Source organism: Perca flavescens, chromosome 17, assembly GCF_004354835.1.
Source record: "Perca flavescens isolate YP-PL-M2 chromosome 17, PFLA_1.0, whole genome shotgun sequence".
In the NCBI taxonomy this organism is placed as follows: Eukaryota; Metazoa; Chordata; class Actinopteri; order Perciformes; family Percidae; genus Perca; species Perca flavescens.
In genome coordinates, this window is record NC_041347.1 from 19,476,667 (window position 1) to 19,503,845 (window position 27,179).

At 39.9% G+C, this 27,179-nt stretch overlaps 1 protein-coding gene across 3 annotated transcripts in view; it reads left to right on the forward strand.

The window, feature by feature from the left end:
• kcnma1a (potassium large conductance calcium-activated channel, subfamily M, alpha member 1a) overlaps positions 1–27,179 on the forward strand; it is a 137,612-nt gene that overhangs the window by 96,704 nt on the left and 13,729 nt on the right. For all 3 annotated transcript variants that reach the window (XM_028602955.1, XM_028602954.1, XM_028602952.1), the window contains exons 17-22: positions 3,726–3,812; positions 3,912–3,988; positions 18,667–18,760; positions 22,827–22,953; positions 24,214–24,438; positions 25,002–25,194. In XM_028602955.1, coding sequence (XP_028458756.1) covers positions 3,726–3,812; positions 3,912–3,988; positions 18,667–18,760; positions 22,827–22,953; positions 24,214–24,438; positions 25,002–25,194 — 803 coding nt within the window. The remainder of the gene's footprint in view (positions 1–3,725; positions 3,813–3,911; positions 3,989–18,666; positions 18,761–22,826; positions 22,954–24,213; positions 24,439–25,001; positions 25,195–27,179) is intronic.

Consider the following 27,179-nt stretch of genomic DNA (forward strand, 5'->3'; position numbering starts at 1 on the left):
CAATTTTCACTGCCATTTGAATTAATCGCGCCATTGTCGAAAGATAACCACCTTTAAAATCAAACATTTGTTTTAATTAAACTAACTTTTTTTTTTAGGTGCATGGACCTCAACATCGGACTAGCATTAAATAACTGAATTGTGTGTCTGTACAGCACATAGACAATATTAATGGACAAAGCATCTGGTTCGGCAAAGTGCTGCAAATGCGGAAGTGCCTTAAACCTGTATTCTATCTGAATAGAGCAGGGGCGACACGTGCGGTTGCAAAAGGAGGTCGGTTTCTGTAGAAGTCTATGAGAAAGTGACCCACTTCTCACTTGATTTATTACCTCAGTAAACATTTTCATAATGAGTTTATGGTCTCAATCGCTAGTTTTAAGTCTTCTGCAATACAGAATGATGTTAAGTTTTTTAATAATGGTCTTGTTGATTTTAAAATCGGCGATAAAGCAGGGGTTGTTTTATGGCGTGGCTATCATGTGATTGCTAGTGAAAGTGTGTAACGTAAAGTAGTAAGTTCCCTCTCGTCTAAAATCGTCACATCCGCAACCAGGATGGCTGCGCCCGTAACGGCAAACTCAACAACTCATAGCAGATCTCCACAAACCAATGGGTGACGTCACACATGCTCTGTCCATTAATATTAACAATCTATGGTACAGCACTACATGCTGCTGCCATATAAGGTGTACCTACTAAATAGGCAAACATTACGGTCATATTCTCCTCTTCTTTTATGTTCATGATAACTGTTTGATATGAGATTCTTTCTTGTTGTTTGCAGAAGCCGAAAGCGGTATGCCCTCTACCTTATCTTACGTGCAAAGTTCCACCCAATCTCCAATCACCACTTTAAAGCTTCTGACTTTGGGAGTTTCCCCAAGGATATTTTTCCAAACACTATCTCACAGGCCTTTTTTTCCAACTCTTTTTTTATGGTGTCCCTTGTGCTTAATGCACTAACTTCTTTGCAGGCAAAGAGAGGATAGATAAATTGGACATGTTTGTAGTTCTGTTTCTTTGTCTTTGCTGTTGTCAGTGTACCAAGGCCAATCGCTCACCCTCACCATATCTACCTCTTATGTGATCTTTTCAGTTTTGTCCTTTACCAGTCCTTTGCTTAGTTTATTTCTCTCACTTTAAGTTATTTTTCAGTGTCACTCAGTTGTTACCCTACTTTATGTTTGCTTTGCCAAGCAAATTATTCCAAATCAGTACTTTATGGTTCTTGGACTTAGAATCAGTGAGGAGCTTGTATACACATACTGTATCAGATGTGGTGTTGATAAGCACTTATAATCTGTTGTTCTACATTTTGGATTTAATTTTGAAATAAATTGACTGACTATCCGCCATTGCTGTAGGCAGTGGCTGATATAATAGCATGTCTTTTTCTTCATGGTTTTATTACACCAGCAGCACCTCACCAACCTTTGTTTTTTTCCATCATTTCACACACTAGGAAAGGCATGGAATTGTTGAATTTGGATACCATTAGGTTTATCCAAACTGAAATTTAATTACCTCAGCCTACAATGTTCACAAGTGCTCCACATTTCACGTTTGCATTCCATCACCCTCATGTTCAGTGCTAAATGTATATCCATCTGTGCATGTCGGTACGTCTGGTTTATGTGTGATTACCTCAAGAGGGAGACTTTGTGTGTGAATGTGTGTGAGCGTCTATGTACAGTCATCCCTGTGCGTCTCTCGAGTAGATGTTCTTAAGTGAGGTCACTTCCTGTCAGTTTGGTGTTTGAGAAACAATCCAACTGCACAGAAGTTACTGCAACCGTCTGCATCTACGTACCTGTCTATATATCTGTACTGCAGTGGCTATGCTTTTCTGTTTGAGTATTGTCCTCTTCATGCTGTATGGTAACTGCATGCTATGACACTATCACATAAGGTGTTTGATGCTTGCCTTGTTGCTCACAATATGAGGTTTTGATGCTTTTTAAGCTTCTATTCACCAGTTTCCCCCTGGACCGAAGAAACATGTCTTGTATAGAAACTCCTGTACAATCTCAGATTTGGGCAGCAATGTTTGTGGATGTCTTGATTTGATCTGTTTCTGTCATTTATTTTCACTAAAGAGCATGCCAGGCATAACGCCTGTTTACTTATCTGGGGGCCATTCAATCTGAGTGAATGTTAGATGCTATTTTACTTATTGAAAAGAAAAATGGAAGGACAAAATCTGAACTGCATGACTGGTGCAATTTGATCACAGCCTGATAGGTTTATGGATTCAATTGCTCCCTTTAATATTTTTGTTCATTTTCTCCAATGTAGCCTTTTCCAGAGCCCAGAGGAAAGATGTAGGAAGATGTTTTCTCAGATGTACTTTACTTCTGCCCAGAGTCTATACAAATAACATACTTTTTCAAAATTAGTAACTAAAATGTAACAAAATAGTTATTAAAAATTAAAAGATTTGAATCACGTTGGTAAGAAACACGTTGCCCCAGCACCGACAGTAGTGAGCCATATGATAAATATTATAGTCACAAATTGACAAAAGTTTTAGTTTAAAATAGATTTAATGAAAAAAAGAAACATCAATTGTTCATCATCTTTCTTCTGTGCTTGTTGTATTTTGAAGAAGTGTGACCCTTAAAGGTTTGTGGGTTCACTGTTTTGATTTCTTAGTTCACACTCACATCATTGATGATTGTTGCCCACAGGTAACCATTAATGACCTGTGTGTGTGTGTGTGTGTGTGTGTGTGTGTGTGTGTGTGTGGCGTGTGTAAGCGTACAGTATGTGTGTGTGGTGTCTACTCTTTGTCTCAGTCTAATTAATGGGGAATGATACAGCCAGTCACTTAAAGTGCTTAGCGTATTAAACTCATACTCCCACTCATATAAAAATGGTTTGATTAACATATCCTGTGATATTTATTTAAAGTGCAGCTGTTGTTCAGCATGCCTTAATATTTTTTAATAGATGTGTCTTTAGATATAAATATAATTAATATAATATAACATTTTAAGTCATATTGACATTACTGGACATGCATTCTAGTTATTTTCACACTATAATTCAATGGAGCACAGTCTGTACTGATTTTAATGTGGGTTAATCCACCTTTGGACTTTAATTTTTCCTAGAGCAGTCATATAGACTATAGCAGAGTCACTGAGTAGAATCAGCCAAGTATCGGCAAGAAAAAGAGCTGTTCATTCCCTTGCATCCCACTGTCAATTACTAACCCAGATAACAACTCTTACTGTACATTCTCTGTACTACAGCCATGTCTCAGTGGCCATTATACCTTTTGTTTTGACTAGATGACTGTATTTGAGTGCTGACACTAAAACCACTCCATAGCCATAATTTTAATTCTTTCTGCCCTTGTCTCTCTACTCATATACCTCTCTGTAAAGAAAAGAATTAAAATTCAATGTGCGATCATATTGTTATACATTCTGTCCATCCATGTGAGTATCACATCAGCAAATTGCCCTAAATCAGATGAGCAGGTGTGTTTATGATAACATGTAGGACACAAACCAAGCTCTTAAAAGATTAGCAGGGATGATGTGTTGAGAATAATGCAAAAAAAAAAAAAATCAAAAAACAGATAAGCGAAGTGCAGGTCCGATTAACGGCTTCAACAAGTCTATGTACCATTCCTCTTGATTAGCATGTTCTGTGCATGAGCTGAGTGTTGTTCAGATGTTAATGAGCATGATGTGTCTATTTTTTTGATTACCCAGCATCCTCATCAACCCGGGCAACCATGTCAAGATGCAGGAGGGAACGCTGGGATTCTTTATTGCCAGTGATGCCAAAGAAGTAAAGAGGTAATCTGGCCATCCTGCTGAACAGCTGATCATTAATTATGTTAAAATAGGTAGTTTGATTATTCTCAGTGATGAACATTTTTACTGTGTCACTTTTAGGGCATTTTTCTACTGCAAAGCTTGTCATGACGACATCACAGACCCTAAGCGGATCAAGAAGTGTGCCTGCAAACGACGTGAGTAGCTGTGCCTTTATTTCGCCCCATCGATACCCCTTTTTCCCTTCCTCTCAGTCCAAAACCTTCCTGTGGGTCTGTCTGTCTCATTATACTTAAGGTATTAATAGTTTGAACACTAATACAATACCTCTCATTGTGTCATTGTTCTTCTGTACCATGACACTGTAGGTAATACAGTATATGTTGTCACACCATTGAACCCTTAGGAAAGTGTTTATAATGGTCCCATTTGAACTTCCATAACATCCATTATGGTATGATTGTCACTCATATATGTGATTTGTTTTTTAGTTAAACTATAGGTGTTGTCATATTTGAGCATGTTTTCTTTTTGGTTAATTCACTGCTTTATCTACACAAACTGCAAATGTATAGTAGTTAATGAAATTTACAGAGGTAAAAATGAATGAGAAATCTACAGTGTAAATGAAATTGTATTAGTTGACAGCTGTACAGACAAAAAAGAAAAAAATCTACAGTGAGTTTGCATACTGTAAATCCCACTATCCTATTGATGTTTGCAACACTTATTTACATGAATGCATATAATGTAAGTCCTTATCCCACTCATGCATAAGAAACCTAAATTAGATATTCAGTATGAACCAGAATACTAAGATTTATAGCTTTTCTGCATGAGGTAGTGAGCTTTTCTGTGTGATATTTAAAATGTTAGTGGACTCTATTATATTCAAATGTAATTTGAGAGTATTGAGCTCAGTCACTGTGCTCTTTGTTAAATTGTTAAATTTTAGACTTTTTTTGACAATTTGCAAATGCTCCTGTCAAATGGATAGTTTCCCCCTTTTGTTTATACAGACATAACATTACCATTAAGGCAGGGACAGCACATGAATATAACCTGACCTAGTCACTTGTCAGGACATGTTAGCTACTGGACAAATAATTCAGGTGAATATCCCATATTTCCTCAAATGTCACAGACAATTACAATAAGCAGCCTGTTACAGACAAAGCCTGGTTTTAAAATCCACACCGACCATTTCCTTCTTTTGTCTGTGTCATTTCAATTATTCAGACAATCTCTTTCTCTCACAGCTCAGTAGAATCAACAGGCCTTTCAGACTCAAGTTTTATTTAGATAAACCGTTGACTTCTGTTTGCTTTCTTTATGTCTTAGACCCGGGTGATGGACATAGAGTTTATGTTTTTATCTTATTAGTTTCCAGCAAGAGAGTTGCATTTAGAAAGATGACAGTTCCATTACTGCAATGGAAGTCTGTCTTAAAGTGATGGTTCGGAGTAATTTCACCCTAGTGTCCTTTGCACCATGACCTCGAGCCAAACACCCCCCCAGAAGCTTTTTTCAGCTGGGTCTAGCATTGGGAGAGTTAGCGTAGCAGCGTTATCAGCTGAATAGCTTAGCGCAGGGGCTAATGGACCCACGTTTGTATCTCGTAAATGACCCCACTAATAATGCCCGAAATGATACCAAACTTCTACACTAGTACAAATAGGTTATATACTCATAAAACGATGGATTGGAAAGTTTGTAAGTACGCCAGAAGTTTATAAACACTTGCCTGCTCTCTTCTGCTCTCTGTTGCTGCAGCTGCTGCTGCTACCTGCAGTTAGACGAGTGCTTAGGGCCGTCTACAAATTACTACACCGAAAAGAGATACAACAAAAATATTTATTAATGTAATGATTAAATAAGGTAATGTCTCCAAACTTACCTCAGTTATTACTTGTCTCCTGCTAGTTATACCACAGCACTTAGTTAAAAAAAAAAGTTAAATTAAAAAATATTTTTGTTGCATCTCTTTTCGGTGTAGTCATTTGTAGACAGCCCTAAGCACTCGTCTTACTGCCGGCAGCAGCAACAACAACAGAGAGCAGAAGCCAGCAGGCAAGTGTTCATAAACTTCAGGTGTACTTACAAAATTTCCAATCCATCGTTTTATGAGTACATAACCTATATGTACTACTGTAGACGTTTGGTATCATTTCGGGCATTATTAGTGGGGTCATTTACCAGATACAAACGTGAGTCCATTAGCCCCTGCGCTAAGCTATTCAGCTGATAACGGTGCTACGCTAACTCTCCCAATGCTAGACCCAGCTGAAAAAAGCTTCTTGGGTCGGGGGTGTTTGGCTCGAGGTCATGGTGCAAAGGACCCTAGGATGAAATTACTCCGAACCATCACTTTAAAGTATGTTCTGTTCTATCATGTTATGTTCTCTTCTGTTGTTTTCCCCATGTTTCTGTATGATCAGTGACACACTTTTGATGTATTTCCTTCCCTGCTGCCATTGGAAAACGCCACTTTATTTTTACTGCTCACTGGTAGTGATTTATTGTGAGTAAAAAGAAAATGGCTGTACTACCCAGAGTGCAGTGCAAGTGTTCTTTTTTTCTCCTCTTCAGCAAATAGTATACTGTATCTATGTTGCATGTAACAGTGTAGCTTCTGCATCCCTCTCCTCGCCTCTCATTTCTACACTGTGCTCAGACTAGACCAAAACCTAAACCGCTGAAATCAAACTCACACCAGCATCAGGCCTCCCCTTCATAGGCCCAGTCAGCTGATGCTCTTACTAGTTGGAAATGACAATTAAATAGAGTGTGACTTAATCGGATGTGGCCGGTGAGCTCTACAGTTTTTCCTCACTATTTGATCATCAAACCAAACTCATATTTGGCATTTGGAAGCCAATCTGCTGCAAGTCTTATGTCATTACCCATGATTATCCTCCTTATAGTGGCATGCTCCAAGAAGGTACAGAAGGAACATAATAAAAATCTGAGATGTTTTACAGTAATCATAGATTTAGAAGAGCTAACACAAGTGGAGGGAAATTAACAAGAACCACTGAGGTTTAAATTAATCTGCTTTCTGTCAAAAGAGGTTTTGTGTGTGGCTGTACTTTCAGAGAGCAGAAAATGTCCTTTTGGGAAGTTCTGCAAATCCTAACGAGCTAGGATGCCAAAACACAATCAAAACAATCTGGTCTCCCCCTCACCCCACTTTTCTGTGATCTCAGCCCCTTTCTAAACTCTGGGTGCTTGCCCTGCTCTGGCTGAGGTTTCAGAGATCATCAGTTCCTCTCAGTATTGAAATATCACCTCACCAGTCTTGTGCATTTCAAATCAGGACAGTTGTTGGGCCCTTTTTTTTTACTTTCTACACTGGATGAAGTCCACTAGCAATACAGAATTAATTGTCATTGCATTAGATTGCCACTAGATGGTGGTATCCTGCCAGAGTCATGTCCAATAAGACAGCATTTAAATGGAGATTTCTGTAGAGGAAACTTAAATCCATTGAAACCTGTTCAGCGAAAATGCAAGGATCAAATCTGTGTGTTTCTGTGCATTGGGATAATAAATGTAATCAAAAACTGAATCTGCAGTTTTACAAATGCATCTTCCTGAGTTTTTTTCATCACTTTGTAGTTCTAATGTTTTGTTTATATAATATGGTGTAGTTGGGGTTTGTTGAAGGCTGCTTGTTTGTGCAAAGAGGCTGCCTTTCCAAGGAAAAAAACATTTGTCTTATGCACTTTTCTGCACTAAGCTACTGTGCACTGTGTTTGTTATCGCTCAAAAGTTCAGCTCTTGAGAACAGTATACTTTTTCCTTGCACTCTTGCTGAATAAGGAAGCCTTGGGGGGATACATGTATATCAGAATGGTGCATTCTTTGGGACATCCTTTGTATTCAACATAGCGACCTGATAGCTTATGTTTGAGTATATTGTGCCTTGGTGGATTAGAGGAGATGGTGACTGATCAAACCCATGCAGACAGTTGATCAGGGCAGCCGTCATGTCTAATCTTTAATCAGGAGTGCCCTGAAATGGACACCTTATCATTCTAGGCCAAAATCTGGGTATTTGTGAAGTCAAAGACATTGTCGGTGTGTGTGTGTGTGTGTGTGTGTGTGTGTGTGTGTGTGTGTGTGTGTGTGTGTGTGTGTGTGTGTGTGTGTCTCTTGTGTTTTCCATTATTCCCCTTCCATTTGTCAATGATCTACATTGTAAACATACATATAACGTGGTCCAAATGCCTAGGCAAAAACTCTGATGTTAAGAAATTTCAGCATGAAGTGATAGCCTCCCTGCACCTTGTCTGCCATACCCCCAAACTGTTTCAACACTGTGAACAGTTATCTCTGTACCTCCCCTTGTTGCTAGGACCAAAACTATGTTTTTTTGCATGCGTATTACATGCTCATAAGGCACATGTGCATGCCACAGGATACAACAGTCCCTGATGCCTTAATCCCATGGTTTATGATCTGCGTTTCCCATTCTTTCCTTGGCCAGAAGCTGAAACATATTACTTCATTCAAGATGTTATTTTCCAATGTGACTCAGAGTCAAAGATGCTGAAAGTGTCTCTGTAAAGGTGCCAGACAGTATTAGTCTGCTGTCTGTTAGCACCTTGGTAATGAGAGAATGGGAACCAGGGACTGTTTCTGCCCAGAGTCACAGCAATCTAGATGTGCTACTCTGGGGACTTTCACTCCCGCTTCCCTTGGGGTTCAGAGCTTCACACATGCACACACACACACACACACACACACACACACACACACACACACACACACACACACACACACACACACACACACAGCAACACACACCACAGACAGACAGAAAGTGGCTGCTTACACACATCCACATCACATCACATCCAGTCTTACCTGAATGAGAGCACCTAGTCTCCAAACTGGCAGTTTTTTAGAACGATAATTGAAAAGAAACATCAATTAAATACTTTGATACAATCATTATGGTATTGGTGTTGATCCTTGTAAACATACTGTACAGTAACTGTGATGATGCAGGCATACTGAGGGTATTTAGTAACACATTTCATTGTGACCTGCAATCCCTGACCTCCTAGTGTTTTAGACATTACATGTGACATTTTAATCAAATGCTAAAAAGTAATGTTGAAATGCATTTTCCCCTTAATTTTATCCAATGAGAGTGAATTTGGTCATGCCAGAAGAGAGACTCTCAATTAACCTACTTATTTGCAAGTTCTTTCCCCTGAATTTATTGAGTGAAGACAATTAAAAAATAAATAAAAGTAAATATATTGAATGACCCAGTCAGTATTTTTACCTGATAAATTTGAGCCATATGGATAATATGAGTTAAAGATTAAAAATCAACATAGTGTCTGCTTCTCAACCAATCAAAATCAAAACTGTCACTGATACAAACAAACCTTCTGTTACACAGCAATATCTACATTATACATTGTTTGTTTACATTAGAACCATATGCTACTGGTCATACCAGTAGCATATTGAGTGTAATGAACAGAGCAATGCTGCATTTGATTACTTATGAATTAAAAATTTGTCTGTAAGAGGAAGAATGTTATTTCCTCTTTCAAATGTTACATAGTCTCACTTTAAATTGACATTGATTCACAGAAAAATGACACATGTACACATGATGCACATTCGATTGAAGCTTCCCTTGGGGGAGTGGAGCGGTGAAACTGCAGGCTTAATTATACAGTAGCATGAATTGGCCGGTCTAGCCAGTAGAATAGTGTAATGCCTTGGACAGAGCCGCTACAGCTGCATGGTGGATACAGGTACGTGATCCACTCCTTTTAGCCAAATTGACAGAGGATGTACAAATGTTTGAAACATTGTATGAGGTGTGCTGCTGAAGACATTGCTCATGCCTCTCTTCCCTGAATGCCTCCCTCCCGTCTCTCCTTTCTCCTCACCCCTCTTTCCCACTGTTATAGTTTTGCCTTTTGACCTGTTACAGCCTTAGCACACAGCTTGACCTCTCCAGACTATGTCAATATGATTGGGAAATAATGCGCTAGCATATGATTATTCAATTATTAATATTGTTATATTGTAATGTGTTCAAATTTTACTTTCTCAAACACAAAGTAAAAAAAATCATTGGAGGACATGTTGAGGTTAAGTAATTGGATTTTTAAATTAATCTCTGTGCTTCGATTGTGTTAATTTGGGGCTCATGTCTGTGGGAGCAGGTGGCTAAGGCTTGCACTTTCTGATGAAGTTACCTTCCAACTTCCCCTGGATGAATATTTCTCCTTTTGCCATTAACCTGCTGCTTTTCCTCTCCTCTCATCCCAAAACATGACTGTAGCCAAGATGTCCGTCTACAAACGAATGAAACTGGCATGTTGTTTTGATTGCGGCTGTTCAGAGCAAGACTGCTCTTGCATGTCAGGCAGTGTACATAGTAACATGGACACCCTTCAGAGGGCCTACCCACTTTCCTCTGTCTCTGTTCATGATTGCGCAACCACTTTACGTGCCTGTAAGTTACACCGCCCAACACATGCTGTTACATGTCTGTGGTGTGTATTGTACCATGCAGAGGTACTGTACGTGTACGTGTGTGTCTGTGACGTCGTCTATGTGAAGTGATCCGTTAACCGTGACTCCATAGTTTGTGTAGCTGTGGTGTACATGAATTTATTTATTTTGTATTATTATTTCTATCTATCTATCTATCTATCTATCTATCTATCTATCTATCTATCTATCTATCTATCTATCTATCTATCTATCTAGTTTATTTGAAGTCTTTATCCATATTTTTCACTTATTCATAATTTTCATTTGACATTATTTGTTTTATTTCACAAGTATTTTTTATTATTTCTATCGATCTATCTATCTATCTATCTATCTATCTATCTATCTATCTATCTATCTATCTATCTATCTATCTATCCATCTAGTTTATTTAAAGTCTATATCCATATTTTAATTTGACACTATTTGTTTTATTTTACAAGTGTCATATGTGTGGTGGGTAAGTGGTGGTGTGGCTCTGTGGTGCTGCTATACTGTACAGTACTGTAGGTGTTAGACATGTGGCTACCGCATGCTGCATCAGTCATGCAGTTGTGTGATAATATCACTATTGGATTTGATGTGTTTTGAACTGTTTAAGGTAAGATGTCTCTATGTATACACAAAAATGGAACGTATTTATTTTCTACATTTTTATCCTGCAATTTAACGGTAATGTTTGTTAAATTATTGTCTTCTATCTTTAACTTGAAGGTCCTTACAGACCTGAGTTAACACTGTTTTCAGTTTGTACATTTTTCAGTTAAAGCAGATTTGCTTCAGTTTCTTTTTTTCTTTTCTTTTTTACCTTTGACTTAACCTCACCGAGCAACTGTTTTGAGTTTTTTTTTAGTTTCACTTTAATGCCGAAGATAAGAGAAAATCACATTTGAAAGAGTGTTTGGAAGATTTCTAACACTCTTGCAAAGTCTGATAAATACTTATAGGAGCCCTGCACAGATATCAAAATGTGTTTTTATTGGTGACACTGGTTCAGGAAAGTAATTAATAATATCTCAAGCAAATGAAATGCCCTTTCACTCTTTCAGGCAATTAGAGAAGAACAAGAGCAAGATGAACACATTCAATTTTGCTCACAATTAACACTGTTTTTGGGACAGAAAGTCTCAAAAAGAGAGGATAAGTAGGAGGAAGGAGAACAAAAGGAAAATGGGGCTAAGAGAGGTTTTGTATGGTAAGAAAGAGGACAAGAAAATACACAAAATGAAAACTACAGAATAGCGATAGTTGGTTTGATAAAGAAAAGGTAGGAGGACAAAAGCTTGTGGAAGATCGCCCTTCTTTTAGATTTTCCTTTTAAGTGGATGGGAAATACTAAATTGTCAGTCAATTACACATGGAAGCAGTAGGCCTAGCTATCAAAGCCTTGGGTTCAGACATACAGATCTGATTTCCTTCTCAACATTCTCCCAGCGTCTGCCGACTCAGCCTAGATTAGTGTCAAACATGCCATGATGAGTTTGGTTTGGCCTCTTGTAGTTGGGCCTGCGCTGATATCCCTTGGTACCAATTACTGGCCATTACATGGTTACTGATCTCACTTCTCCCTCAACCCCCTGTAGGATTTCAGGAAAGCCTTCTTCTGTCTTAGATTTCTTTCCCTTTTTAACTCTGATTTTGTCTGAACAAAGTGAGTTTAGTAAAGGAGTGCATTGGGCTTTGTCAGTCAGGGATTGTTGGATTTCCTCTCCCCATTTCCTCTCTTTTTTTCCCCACCACACTGAGAGGATAAAACGTCTTTATCCATCATGACTCCATGCTCTTGTACATCTGAACCAGATTTTTCTAGCCCGAGCACTTGGATAATTGATTTCTTGGATAGCAGTCTTTAATTTAATGCACCCTGTGTTCTGATGCAAGTCACATTCGGACCACACAAATACACAGTGCGACGCAGACACATCATTAACAGTGACGTAAACATTATCCTCTGTGTTGATACATTTTAATAAGGACTCATTCAAGGGGTTTAGTGAGTAATGTGATGTTTGGTGAAATAGATAAACCCCTTGTGCAAATCAGTAGACCCATCTCTTGACAAATTAGATAACTAATTCATTACAGTCTTCTGTTACTCAAGATCATTCATATAAAAATGCTGCAGTTTTGTCAGGCAGTTTGGTCGAAGACTTTTGCAGATAAAAGATGGAAAAACAGAAAAGGGCAAAGGCAAGCAGTTTCTACCACTTGTGAATAGTTAAAAATATAGTTCAAAGCACACATTAAATAGGTAGGTAGGTGAGGGTACAAAATAGGCCTTCGTGTGGTTATGTATACTGATTCTTGTCTTCAACTACATAAGTTTTAAAGTATTACCCAGAAGTTATTCTGACTACATTTATTTTTGGTTTGTATATTAGTTGCATATGGTCTATTTTTGTGACCTGACCATTGTCGCACTCAGCCAGCTTCCTTCAATGAGAAAAGCTGGAGACGTGACGTGTTTTATATGATGGAGAGGCTGAAAGCTTCTTTAAAGCTGGGCTATGGACAAGGGTTGGGGACCCAGGGCTCGGAAGATGCTTTCGGCTAGTCCATGGCCTTCTGGGCTGTGTGTGTATGCGTGCATATGTGTGTACTACTGTATCTGTGTCTGTGCATGTGTGTGCATCTGCATCTCATTGCTGGAGACCTTATCTATTTTGACACGGAAATTATGTTTGCATTTTCATTTTCCCAGCCCTGCTGGTCCATCACCAAACTTGCCCTGACAGCCCCTGTCCACCAGGCAGGCTTGGTCCCCCCCCCTCCCACCCCTCCTACCCTCTGTCCTATGCCGCCTCGCTACGCCCCAGATGCTAGCCAGTTAGTCTGCCGCCTCTGTGGTGCGGGCAGATTGCTAGAGACAGATGCCAGGGCCACTGTGAGTCCCTGTTTGAGGATCTATGTCATAGGCCAGCCCTGGGCCCTTACTGTGACCTTTACTGCTGGAAGAGACTCTGGGAAAGAGTGGGGAGTGTCAGCAGCTCAGAGCTCAGTTCACGTGCACACTGTACCAGTACTTCTATCGGTACCAGTCTTCAGTACCTCCTCAGTCAAGGTCATAAACTGTAATTCCCAGATAATTAATAGTTATGGCATAAGAGGAGACCTTGGTCAACCCTTTATAACGAACAACCCAAGATATCTAAAAGTGTAGCATTGAACCCGTGATTGTAAAAATTCCCTTTTTAAAAAAAAAAAAAAAAAATATCCATTTGTGCAAGAGATGTGGACTGCATGTAATGATAAAGTGTCTTTGCATTTGTGCTTTGTTGGCGCGGCTGTTTTGAGTAGCGAGTGTCCGCTGTTTGTGTTTTGGACGTCTACATGCACTCAAGTATGTAGTTGTTGTCTTTGTTCCCCATGGTGGCTTCATTTGTTCTATCTACAGACCTGACAATGTTTATCACATTTAAATCAAAATGTAGAATGTCAAAGCATTAAATTAGTTTTTAAATAAGGAACATTTAGGTTGTTGAATCCAGTGGTAGATTCAACAAACTCTGTAACCTCAAATTGAGCTTTTTTGATGTTTTTTTTCAGCCATTAGTATGTCATTACATTTCATTACAGGCTTAGTACACTTTCCTAAAAGCATGGCTCACTCTGAGAATGGACAATACATTTAATTTACCTGTCTGCCTATGTTGTGCCATCGTGCCATACTTTAATCATAACTGCCATTTGTTTTTTCCATTATTTTGTAATATTTGTACCTTTAATTGATGGTTTATGCCCTCATGCTTTTCACTATATAGATAGATACAACCTCATCATAGTTACATTTGATATAATTTCCATCCACAGCTTATGTTGATGTCTCTATTTCCTAATGTGCCTGTTTCATTACATCCTTTCTCCCCCTGTGTGACCTGCCACTTGTCTTTGCATTCTCCTCAGCCAAATATAAGTATAATGGATATGTCAGATCACGTAAGTGTGTTTCTCTGTCCTTCTCCATTCTGCTCCAGCTCTGTGTTTAGACGTAGACCCCCTCACTATGTCATATAGTATTGATGCTCTGCTTTAGCATTTGCTTTGCTGTCCTTTATTCCTTTAGAATATTATGATGTTGTCTTGTGTCTTATACAGAGACAAAGCAAACACACAATTTAACCAGTGCTAAATTCAATGTTTACCTCAGACAGCGTTTTTATTCTAATTTAGATAATTTTCAACATATGTTGACAGGAAATTAAAATAATGAGTTCCTGGTATTAATTACAAAATTATCTTGTGTTTTTATATTACCTGTAGTTCCATAAAATATTCTGTTTGTATTGTGCTGCATGTAGCAGCAGATGGCGCTACAACACCAGGGAACAGTGGAAGTCAGAAAGAGGCTGGCGTTCGATTCAAAGCTGATTGCAATTTAGGTAGGCCTAAATCTTTGGTAAATAATTGTTAAATGCATTCCTTTTTTACTCTTCTTGTTAAGAATAAATTTTAGTTTTGAAATGCTATTTGTCACTTCTAACATTTTATATGTATATTTTTATACAATGTATTTGTTCTCATTAAGCATATTGATATTGAAGACATTTTTGTTTGTCTTTGAAATAGTGGCTGTCTCGTAGCAGAGACCTAAAAGGAATTGCAGCTGCCATAATATCAGTTTTAGTTTTATATTTAAAAATTACAACGCATGGCGTAAAAAGCTTTTTCATGCAGTTGCAATGCAGCTGAAGAAGAAAGCTTTCTCATGCAGCAAACACTGTAATGGCAAAGCCAGCTTAACTCACATACAAAAGTAAACACTCATAGTTGTTATTCCTCTGCCTCATCATCCAGTTTACATTGGGTCACGACGATCTGATAAGGCTTGCACGAAGGACAGTACCGTCATGTGATTAGCATTTCAGGAAGGGACAGTTGCCGTCTGGGTTGTTCAGGATGCACAGTGGACCTGCCAGGGCCGGTGAGCGCTCTCTAACGCTGCACGTGTTTGACAAGGGCCAGATGAATCCAGGAACTATCGGTGGCGCCCAGTAAATCAAGGAGGCAGCTGACGGCTGGGATAAACGTCTGTTTATCGCCCAGGGCCACCCAAGCATGCTCTATCCTCCAAACAACCAACCAACCAACCAACCACCCTTCTACCAAAGGGAGGAACAGGGCTCCTCCACTCCCATTCAACTTTACAACCAATTCAATACATGCAAACATACGGGTTGACTCCGCAGCCTCAATCAGATTGTGTGTGTGTGTGTTTTTGGTGGGACCGCTGGGTGAACATCAGGTGTACGTGAGTTTCTACATGCACAGAGTATTTATTCTTATATTAGACACTGCAGGTTGTCTCTGGACATATTGTAATTACTGTCAAAGTTACAGTAAAAATCTGCGTGTTTGAGAATAGAATGACTGCATCTTTAGTCTGGAATCAATTCCTATACACAATCCAAAATGAATTGTTTGATGATACAACTTTTTTAAATAAGGAATATTTTTAATTATTAGTTCTAGTTTTATATTTGTTGAAGTAAAAGCAATGTGCTACACATTATGCCTAAAATAAAACTGGATTTGAGTGGCTTTAGCCAAGCCGTGTCTCTGCTTTGTTTTAACAGAAAGTGTAGCGCAACTGAGACAGCAGAGAGACTTCTTATTAATTCATGTTTGTCACAAATGCAAAGTAATTGTCACTGTGAACATGTCAGTCAGAGCGTGTGCCAAGTACATAAGAGAATGTTGAAGTTTCAACACCATTTTTAGAAAAAATAAAATGATAAATGATTCCTGCTTTTATAGCACAATTCTTTCAGAAATTATTTAAATGAAATGAGAAAGATTGCAATCTTTTTCACAGAGACAAGTGTTTGATCCTTATACAGGCTTTTAATAAATTATCACTCATTTATTTCTCACATATTTATTTCAAGTCAAGTACAGTAAAATGATGAATTTTGTTTTTGGAGATTTCCCCTGAAATCTCTGATAAAACAATGATATAATTTAAAACAAATATAACAAAAAATAACACTAGTTCATTTTCTACAGTTTAACACTATAGTTTAATTACTAACTAATTCATGAGCATTAATACAGACTTTCTCACACTTTTTATTCTCCATTGTTTGACAGTAATGGATGAAGTTAGGCCATCTTTTCAAAAGCGATCAGTTAAAACCACCGGCTGCAACTCCACCTCCATCACCTCAAATGCATTCCTTCCCAACAACTTGCACACCAACCAGGACCCCCTGTTCAACCCTGGCAAACTCAACATCCCCCTTGTTAATAACCGTAAAGGAAGTCTGCTCCCCATGGGGCCGGGGCCTGGGGCTGACCCCTCGCAACTGCGCCTCAGTATCTCAGGTCCTGGAGACGTGATGGCCAGATCCCTGGCTGAGAGTCGGCTGAACCGCGCCCGCAGTCTGCCGGTGAAATACCGCTACCACCCCCGTAATGCCATGCTGCTCAGTCACAGTAGGCACTGTAGGTTGCCCCCTTAGCGGGATGCATCAGTCAGTAACCCCGCCTGTCTCGTCCCTTCATTTTGTCGTGTTTGCTGCATGACGGTTCACTCTGTTGGAGCTGCTTCTGCTGTTGTTGCTCCTGCTGCTTTGCACGGATTTGCCTGCTAGTGCAGTGGCTGCTGCTGTCTACATTGGGTGACTTCCATACTGAGGAGTGCTAAAACGTGAATGTAGAATTGACACAAAAGAGTTGCTTATCAGTATTTATTTTCAGAAATGTTGCAGGAGTTGTGAGTACGTAGGATACTTAGCTGAAATATAAACTTAAGTTTTTAATTATTTACTGTAAAAGATTTTATTACCCAGTGGCTGGGAAGTATTTCATTTTATTGTTGTGGGTTTAACTGAGAAGTCTTATGGTTTTACTGTCAACAAATTAAGTTTAAACCAGAAGGACTCTGTCTAACAATATGGCGAGGAATGCATATTTTCTGATGTGGTATTTTCAAAGTGCATTAGAGAAAGAATTATTTGTAAAGTGGAAAGTGCTTGTGATATTAGCTATTCCGGATGCCCAATTGCATAAAGGAAATGTCATAGAAATGATATTTTATTAGAAGGCAAAGTTATATTTCTTATCTTTTATTAGCAAAATTACGTGACAGCCTAGGACGGGTGCTCCGACAGTAATGAATTTCCACATGCTTGGAAGTCACGGCACATTAATTTGCACTAATATCATGCTGTGTTACTGATTTCTAACCAAAGGACTAATATGGGTTTGAAGTGACGTGCATTTGGCATTTGCGCTGGGAGAGTACACAGTGGATAAGAGCATCTGGGTGCCTGTCTGAAAGCTCTTAAAACTCGCAGACAATAGTGAAGATCAGACTACTGTTAGCTTGCCTGAAATCTTCAGACGATTGGGCCTGGCCTCAATCTGGCTGCTCTTTCTCGTCCTCTCTGTCTGACTGGGACTCAAGCAAAGTTTAAAAAGTAGAGTTTTTTTCCCCCACCCCATTTCTTGACACAGCAAAGCAAAGTTGAAAGGGAGTTGAACTTGAATCTGATCAAAATAATCTTAAAAAAACATTGCGGCCATGGTAGCTTACTGCAAACGCTTTACACCGAAGCGTCAAGAATGGATTATTAAATCACACATAAATAATTAATTTTTCATTTAAACTTTTAATACTGGTCCTGACCTTCTAATGGAGGACGATGTGTATTTATTAGCTGCTTTCGATATTCATAGTCCACTAATTTGTGCCTTGTCCTTAGTGATGTGTGCTGAGTGCTAAGTGTTCTCTTGGCATGGAGGTAGACCTGTAGAAGCGCCATTGTGCACTTTGGATAGAACTGGAATAATGGGGTGGGGTTCCCATAGTTTGGTTAAAAAAAACAACCCATTCGAGATCCATCTCCATAACCATCATTTATCTCATTGTCATTGCTTTTGCCCGTGCCCCACTGACAATGACAGTCTGTACCATCACATGGCAATTAATGGCATAGGTAAGCATGGTCACTCTGATGCAGACTGCTAGAGGTCCAACCACCTGCACATTTTAGCGGGTGTACCGAACAGATGCAATAGTGTATTACTTAAGGCCATGTAAAAGTGCACCTCAGAAGAGACAAAATATCGGGGTTTTGGGATGTGAGCCTTCCGTAAAATTTTCAGGTCTTACTTTTTTTTTTCTGTGGGTTTCTTCTGCCTTTCTCAGATTTACCATTGTCCGTTACTAATGCTTTTTCTATATTTTCTCAATTTGACACTGAATTATTAATTATCCTTTTCTTCTGTTCATTTTTTTGTTTGCAATGATTGATTGACTGTTGGCTTCTTTTTTTCATGTCAGGTCCACCACACTTTCCCAAACATCTGTCTCTATTCTGACATTCTGTGCTTGTGTTTGCAGTCGAAGACGAGCATCCATCAACTCTCTCGCCCAAAAAAAAGCAGCGCAACGGAGGGATGCGAAACTCACCCAACTGCTCACCCAAAATGATGAGGTAAGAGACGCTGATTTTTTTTCGCCTTCCAGCACTTCAAATGGGGAGTGAGAGGAAGTCAGATACAGGGAAGAAAGGAGGAAGGAAGGGATGGAGGGATGCATGTGAGAGATACTTCAGAGGCGGATGCTGCTGATGGTGAGATGGTGGGAGTTTGGATGGATGGGAGGGGGCAAATTAGGGGTGGCAGAAGAAGGAGGTAAGAAACTCTATGAGAGAAAGAGAAAGAAGAAGTGCCCTGTTAGGGAGTGGCTGTTTTGGATGGCATGCTGTCAGCTGTTAATGACAGAGCTGAAATAATATTTCTGTCATGAAAAGCGGCTGTGAGGAGCCGTTTGAAAACTCCTCTGGCTTTAAAGTCCCAGCTGTCATCTTCGGTCTGGTCCACATGTGCTCCTTAAACAATGCTGGCACTAATGACACCGGCAACCAATCAGAGAGACCTGCATGGTTACTTTGCCCTCAGGCTACTCCTCTATTGTGGGAACCCCTGTGAGTACTGTTTCTGGTACTTAAGGCCATATGTGAGATGTATCATTACAATCAAATATGAATTCAAATATTACCTTCCTTTTATCCTGTCCTGTGGAATTAAATGGCTCTTAATTGATTTTGAAAGATAAAAGGCGTAGTTTTTTTTTTGCTCCGCTGGTTGTGAGGCAGGATTAGAAACACGACAGAGTGGAAAATACGGGAGGCCGAGCTGTGCAGATTGGGACGGCAGGATAAAGGCATGGTGGGGAAGATCTAACAGGACAGGAACACTCATAGCTACGCTGCCCTACTCTTAATGAGAGTATATGTTATGGTTGTCAATTCTATGACTTTACAATAGGAAATTCTAAAAAGAGAGCTGTGTGTTTTTTGTCACACACCCTTGTCACTGTTAGAAGGTACGCAGTACAGCTGCACTGCAGTAGAAACTACTGTATCTGAATTGTGGGAAAATAAATAACTCAAAAACATATTTTTTTGTATGGAATATGAATCTCTACAAACAAAAATTCCATTATATATACGTAGTTTCTGTAAATAAGAATAATATACAAATATAAAATATAATATAATATAATATTAAATAGTTTTATTTTCTATCTTTTAATGTTTAAATCTATTTTTGCATTTTGTTTTTGGTTATTATTGCACTGTTGTGTATTTCCTTACATTCTACTCGAGTTCTTTGTATCTTGGTCCTGCTAGCTTCCCTTAGGCAGAGTTCCTCTTTCTGCACTCACATGCCTATGTGATTTTTGTCCGTACTTGTCGGCCTCCCCCTCAGTTCTCCACAAAACAAGCATTTAATAAGCCTTCACACTTGCCGAACCATTAGCCCAACACAGAGTCATACCCTTCAGTCTAGTTTGGAACAGAGCATCATTTTAGATGCCCTTGCTCAGAGGGAGAAAACTGCTACAAAACAACTAGACATTGGCACATTTCCAGCTAACTGCTTGTTTAATAGGCTGCTTAGGTTGCACAAAACCTTTTCTTCTCTTCCTTTTTTGCTTAGGAGATGGTCCCTGTTTGCCATGTAATATATGCATCTTTGCTTTGATCTCGCAGTAATAATAATTCTTGCAAGTTATTTACTCAGTTTTGAAAACGCTTCAAAGCGGTGTCAAAGTTTTCTATGCTTTAGGGGTGCTTCTGTATTCTGCTGGCTCTTGGGTACTGGGATGACAGGTCCTCTGTTATAGGTGTAGATTATTTTTCCCAGTCTTAGCCCTTAGCAAAACATCAAATTACCCATCACAGTCCACAGCCCTCCCCCTCACAGCTGCCCCTGTCAACATATAACACTATATATATTAAACAGTTGCGCTTTACAAGGTGGATTTTATGCACAATGAAAAGTGATTGTTTGAGGTAGCCTTAGGGATACTTTATTCTACAAGCAAGGAGGGGGGAAAACTCAGTAGAGAGCTAGCGAGAGAGCCAGCATACGTATCAAGTATGGTTTTTACAGGAGTTGCAGCCTGAAGGCCTTTGTAAATAAATAATGATCAACAGATTGGCTGTGGGCTTTTGAAAAGCATGCCTTTGTCAGTTTGCATGATGGGGGAAATTTTCAAAGCAAGAGGCTGCCTTCGTAGTCTGGCAGAGAGGGATTGGGGGAGCACGCCCATCCCCAGCTTGTGACTGCAGAGTGATACATTGGAATAACTCAACTCTGTTTGAAATATATACTGATGGAGGGAGGAAGAAAGAGAGATAGTGAGACACTGGAGTGAGACATGTTGTGAGGGAAATATTTGTCCTATATAAAAGTGTAAAAGATAAAATACTGTATGTCACCCAGGGAAAATGTTTGCTTTGCAATCTGAACTGGGAAACTTCTAATAAAGATACACTTTATAAATTAAATTAAAGGTAGAAATTACATAGTTTTGAAATGTATTTACAAATATATATTTAATATACATATAATATATGTGTATTTTTTTTAAACACTGAGGGTGACATTTAATCATATTTTGCATCCTAGCTGACCCATCCTAAGCCTGGCTGTTATTAATTTCCCATTTGCCAATCTGACGTGTCACTGTGCTAACGAGCTGCATTGCCACCATGGCATTAACACCATTTCCACAAACCTTTTTGACGGGTCATGACTGACGACATGCATCCAATCGCATAAGATGTCACAGTATCATCCGTAGCTGATATCTCTTGGGCGTGGCACTGTGGCACAGATGTCATGTCTTCTCTCCCCGAGTCTTGTGGTTGGTTCAACCCGAGGCAGGAAGAAGGCAGAGGGAGAAGGAGGTGTGTGGAGCCAGTGACAGGCTGCCAGTCACACCGCTGACAGCTCTGTGAAAGATAGCTGTCTTGGCAGAGAGAGCTGGAGCGGCAGCCCGTCTGCATGCGCCAGTCAGCCCCTGTGTGGAGGCCAGCAGAGCTGAGCAGATTGAAGTGACGGGGGCTCTGTGGAGTTGATTGGCGCAACACGCGGCTCTGGATGAAAGATTCAGGCTGAGTGTAAAAACACTAAATGCTGTCAGTGTTATTATCACCTGCACTAACTGATAGAGGAAAGAGAGGTGGAGAGAGAGGGTGGCTAATTGACAGCTTTTTTTAACTTTACATTTTCCTGCATTGGTATGCAGGCTGAAGGAAAAGGCAACATCAAAGCCTTGTCAGTGAATGACAGTGTTGATAGAGGATAGAGATAGTGATACTGAGAGAGATGTATGTCAAATTCTTGAGATGTTTTCTCCCATATTACTCAAATGTCTGTCTTTTTGCAGGTCCCTGTTTTTTTGGAGTCTGTATAGTGCTGTTTTAACCAAGGGTTTCATTATTTGGGTTGAATTGTAAATAAATTACATTTGCAATCCCGTTAAACAAGCAGTGTAATGAGGAACAGCACTAAATTTCTGCAGTTAATCCTGACTCAGTGATTTGGATAACATTTTATGGATTGCCTTTAGAGGAACTGTGAGAACACGTCTCGTAGTATAAATGCGAGAACAAGAGAAGCGGTATAACAGGACTGACAGGAGCCCTTTCATGGTCAGTGTTACACCGGATAAAACTCAGCAGCCCAGTGCTGTGGATTAGCCTGTTTGGTTGTGACATGATGTTGAAACATTAATGGCCATCAGTTGGGAAAGCAAAATGTGATTGGGCAAATTCCTGAAATATTTAAAGTGTGAGCCTGTTGGAGCTTTTACTATTTGCGCCGCATGGTGTCAGGAGCTGGAAGAGAGGGTAAAAGCGGGTAATTGGCCTTGTGTTGTCGTGCTATTCAGTCAGTAGCACTCAAGTCTTGCTGTTCTCTGCACCGCACCACTGCAAGCACCAGGGTCTTTGAGTTTTCTGATGGCTTGACATCAAGGACAAGAAGGAATGGAGGAATGATATAGTAGTTATGGGACATATAGTATGTGGTGCAGTAGAAAGTCTAACACTCTCAGAATGTGATGGACTTTTGATACATTGTATGATTAGACAGCATAGATCTCAAGAAACCCAGGTGGTATTTTGCCTCTTTCATGTTACCACCATGACTGCAGTCATTTCGCGAAATGGTCAAACAGTTAATAAATTGCTCTGTTTTTTCCAGTCGACACGACCCCCTTCAAATACCTGGAAATGAACAAATTGAGAGCATGGACATGAACGTGAAGAGGTATGACTCGACGGGGATGTTTCACTGGTGCCCGTCAAAGGAAATCGAAAAAGTTATCCTGGTGAGTGGAACATGAAACCGTGTAACTGCAAAACCTCTAAAATATAATAGAATATGCAACAACAACAAAAAAACTGAGTTAAAGTAAGTATGCTCAGGAGCCAAAGTTTCCCCTCAATATTGTAGTAACACAATCACATACTAATATGTATTGAAATTTCTCTCACTGCCTCTCTGTTGTTCAAGGTGAGTTTATTGTTGTTTTTTTTATTTATCCACCAAAGATCTGTGAACAGCATTTCAACACTTCACGCATGGGTTTGCTTAGATGTTTTAACAAAGCAGTTTGTAAGCATTTATGTTAGTGCACAGTTTGTTAGGGCTGAGTTAATCCTGCCCAAATCAAATATAAAATAGAAGGCGCAGTCATCTATATAGTGGACATTTAAGAACATTTGTTGCTGTTAATTAGCTTAAGGGGGTCTGAGGGATGTTTGAGTTGTGCCAATAAAAAAGGTTCTGGACATGTAGATACTTGAAAACATTTAATCCACCCGATCAGGCAACTAGCTGAGAGTATGTGCACATTTGCAGCAGTGGTCTGGTCCCTTGATGCTCTTAGTTTTACCTTATATCTCCAATAAACAATGATACAGTTTTAGTTTCAAACCAACTGGGATCATAGGAGCATTTAGTTTACTTAACATACACTCAAACTTGCATCGAATGCACATCAAACAGCCGCGACAAGCGACAGATCTTGAAAGCAGGGCATTGCATTGTTCTTTTTCAACACGAACGTCATACAATAGAGGAGCTTTGTTTATTTATACTTCTCTGATTCATGACAGGGTCCTACTCTGAATACTGAATGTGCCTAAAATCTTACAAACTGCATCCAGCCTGATTGAATCAGTTGCCCTTTGAAAAAAGGCGACGTTATGTTTTTGTTCTGTGAACTTCCTAGTTCTGATTATCTAATAAACTGCTTATAAACAGAATAGTGGTTAACCAAACTTTAGTTTGTTTACAGTAAATAGTAAGACCTGTTAGTAGAATGCTTTTATTGTGGAGTACATATATAATTCAGCTAAATACTTGGTTAACAAACTATTTAAAATGAGTTTATAACAGTTTAAAACAGACTTCTGTTTCAGACTAACGTCATGCACATTAACCTGTTTTCTGTTAGCAACACTCATTTCTTTCTATAATTCTGTTTCTCTCTGTGTGTCTCTTCCTTTCTTCTCTATCTGCACTCCTCCTCATCCCTCTTTCTCTGCTTTTCTCCCCCTCCCCTGTATCCCTCTGTTCCCTGCAGACCCGGAGTGAAGCCTCCATGACAGTGCTGAGCGGCCATGTGGTGGTCTGTATATTTGGGGATGTCACGTCCGCTTTAGTGGGGCTGCGAAACTTGGTGATGCCTTTAAGAGCCAGCAACTTCCATTACCACGAGCTAAAGCCTATTGTTTTTGTGGGCTCGCTGGATTACCTGCGGAGAGAGTGGGAGACTTTACACAACTTCCCCAAGGTCTCCATCTTACCTGTAAGTGTACCAGTTCATTGCCATAGAAGATGCATTCAACCCAGAATCTCTGTTTAACTAACAAGACATTGACATTTTGACTTACATGCACATTGAAATCCTGAGAGGGATTGTCAGTTTGATTTAATCTCACAATACTCAATTGAATGATCACTCCATGAGAGTGTATTCATCCCCCCCTCATCCAGCGCAGTGACACATTCTGCACAACCAAAATGGAGTTTATGTGTGTTGCAGCTGCAGTGCCCATCACAAATGGCGTGCCTTGCTGCCTTAGAGCTTGTTAGGCCTGGCTTGACTGATGATCAGAGGAGAATCCCAAACACAGCCCTCAGCGCAGGCTAGCCTTTAGATTAGTCCATGTCTCTGATTCTCCAATGCCCAGTGAGATCAGTGGAATGTCATCGCCTCAAAACAAGAATACTTGTTAACTAATTTCCCAAAGCTCCACTCCGCTCACTTCTGAAATTTGTTTTTCTCTCCCCCATGTCTGTCTGTTCTCTGCATTTTGCTTTCCCTCTCTCTATGTCTTGCTCTTTCTCTATGTTCTCCTCACCCCGAAGGGTACGCCATTAAGTCGGGCAGATTTAAGGGCTGTCAACATCAACCTCTGCGACATGTGCGTTATACTGTCAGCCAATCAGAACAATATCGAAGATACCTCACTGCAGGATAAGGAATGCATCTTGGCATCACTCAACATCAAATCTATGCAGTTTGATGACAGCATCGGGGTCTTACAGGCTAATTCCCAAGGTAAAGAACGTCCTATTACACTCCATGTGCACTGTTGCACAAAGGGGACAGGTTGTGGCAGGGAGGGAAGGCAGTAGTCAAAGATGAAAAGCGGGGGGAGAAGGCCACACAGGAGCGATGGGTGTAGATTGTCAGGCACAGTCTGCTCTTAATTGAAATACTCTGTACGTTTGTGGTAAGTGGCATCTATAAACTGACTTTACTGTACTCCTGAAGAAGTTCCCACACACATCAGGCCTCTGAAGAGTGTTTACTACACATCATTTTCTGATGATTTCAGTCTTGTCCATGGTAATTACATGCTGCTAAAACTCCTTGATAATACTTTTTAATGATGTAATCAACATGACTGTGTCATTTGATGTTGTTCCCCCTGATCTGGTGTCTGGCAGATTGTTTGGAACAGATTGTTGATGTTCGCAGACAAACACACGAACCTGGCATCCCATCAGGCCTCATCATCATTAAGCAGCTAGTACAAATCACCAGGCAGGCCAATTCAGCTGCTCCTCATTAGTCACAACAAAACTGCGACACATGCACGCACACACCTTCATGCTTGTGTGTTCGCGCACATAACACACACACACACACACACACACACACACACACACACACACACACACACACACACACACACACACACACACACACACACATCCATGCCAACACTTTCTATCCACGCACATCCTCAACAAACGGGTAATCCTCAGTTTATGATTAGCCCAGAAGGCACGACATGCCTTGGGCTCAGTACTATTTAGTGCCACCACATTGACTGTTGTAAATACAAATCAAAGTTGAAGGTCCAAGAGGCCATTATCTTTTAGTGCAGAGCACTTCCACATGTTTTAGGAGAATGCCAATTCTGTTATTTCTCCAGCCTTGAGTGAGTGATGTGCTGTCGATAGTAGTGCCACTGAGGAACAATAAGCAAGGGTAAATCTTAGAGCATGCTGCTCTGGGGAGCAGTATTCACAAAAAGCCGCCTCAATGTGGAAGCCCACTAGCCTCTCCCAGGGTCGATGGATGGAACCTATTGTCATCAATAATTAGGTCTTACATCAACCACCCATTTCAGTGATAAATACTTCACTTTAGATAACACACACACCATAGTGACATGCAATCATGCATACACAAGGAAACACACGCACATACCCAGACACTACTATTGTATCATAGGTAATGCTTTGGGGATTCCTTCCTCCTAGCGATGCTCCCATTCAGACACTGTCTGTGGAATTTAAAAAAAGGTGCAAATGAATAAGTAAACATGTGCTTTCCTGGGGGAGAGCTTCTCACGGCTGCTGTAGCATGTAGTCAACAACAGAGCATATCTGTGCCCGGGGGGCTACAGGGATAAGGGGATATGTAACCCAGATCTTACTTGTCTATTGTACATTGTAGCTGAAAAGATAAGGTTACAGCCTCACAGTAGCAACAGCCAACCAGACGAGGAGACGTAGGGTAGTGTGTGTGATCAAGGTGGTGTTCAGACTCTGGCTTCTCTATTTTAGGCAATAAGGAAATTATGTGTTAATTAGCCTAAATGTTACATAACAAGTAAATACCAATTATAATATTTTTTATATTTCCTTAATTAAGAGGATTAAAGCAGCATAGTTGTTTCAATCTTAAGGTTTAATTGCATAAAGAGATACAGGAATATTTTATCTGTCATAGACATAAAGTCTTCTGGTTTTGCAGTACTCTGGCTCCGTCTTAGGAAAATATACAGCTCTCTGTTTGGAGCTTACCAGCTCACATTGTAACTTTTGAGCTGTTTGTAACCTACATGTAACAGGTTTTGAAAGCAGCTCAGCAGCAGGCCTTATGTATCGCTGTTCTTACCAAGAGTCACTGTACACACAAAACGTAAGCTCTTCTTTTAGTGCTCTGTACTGTCTTCATTTTCACTATGATACAATAAGTGCAGTGTTTTAAAAGCTGCATCCAAAAAACTTGCTGTCACTCTCCAGTGG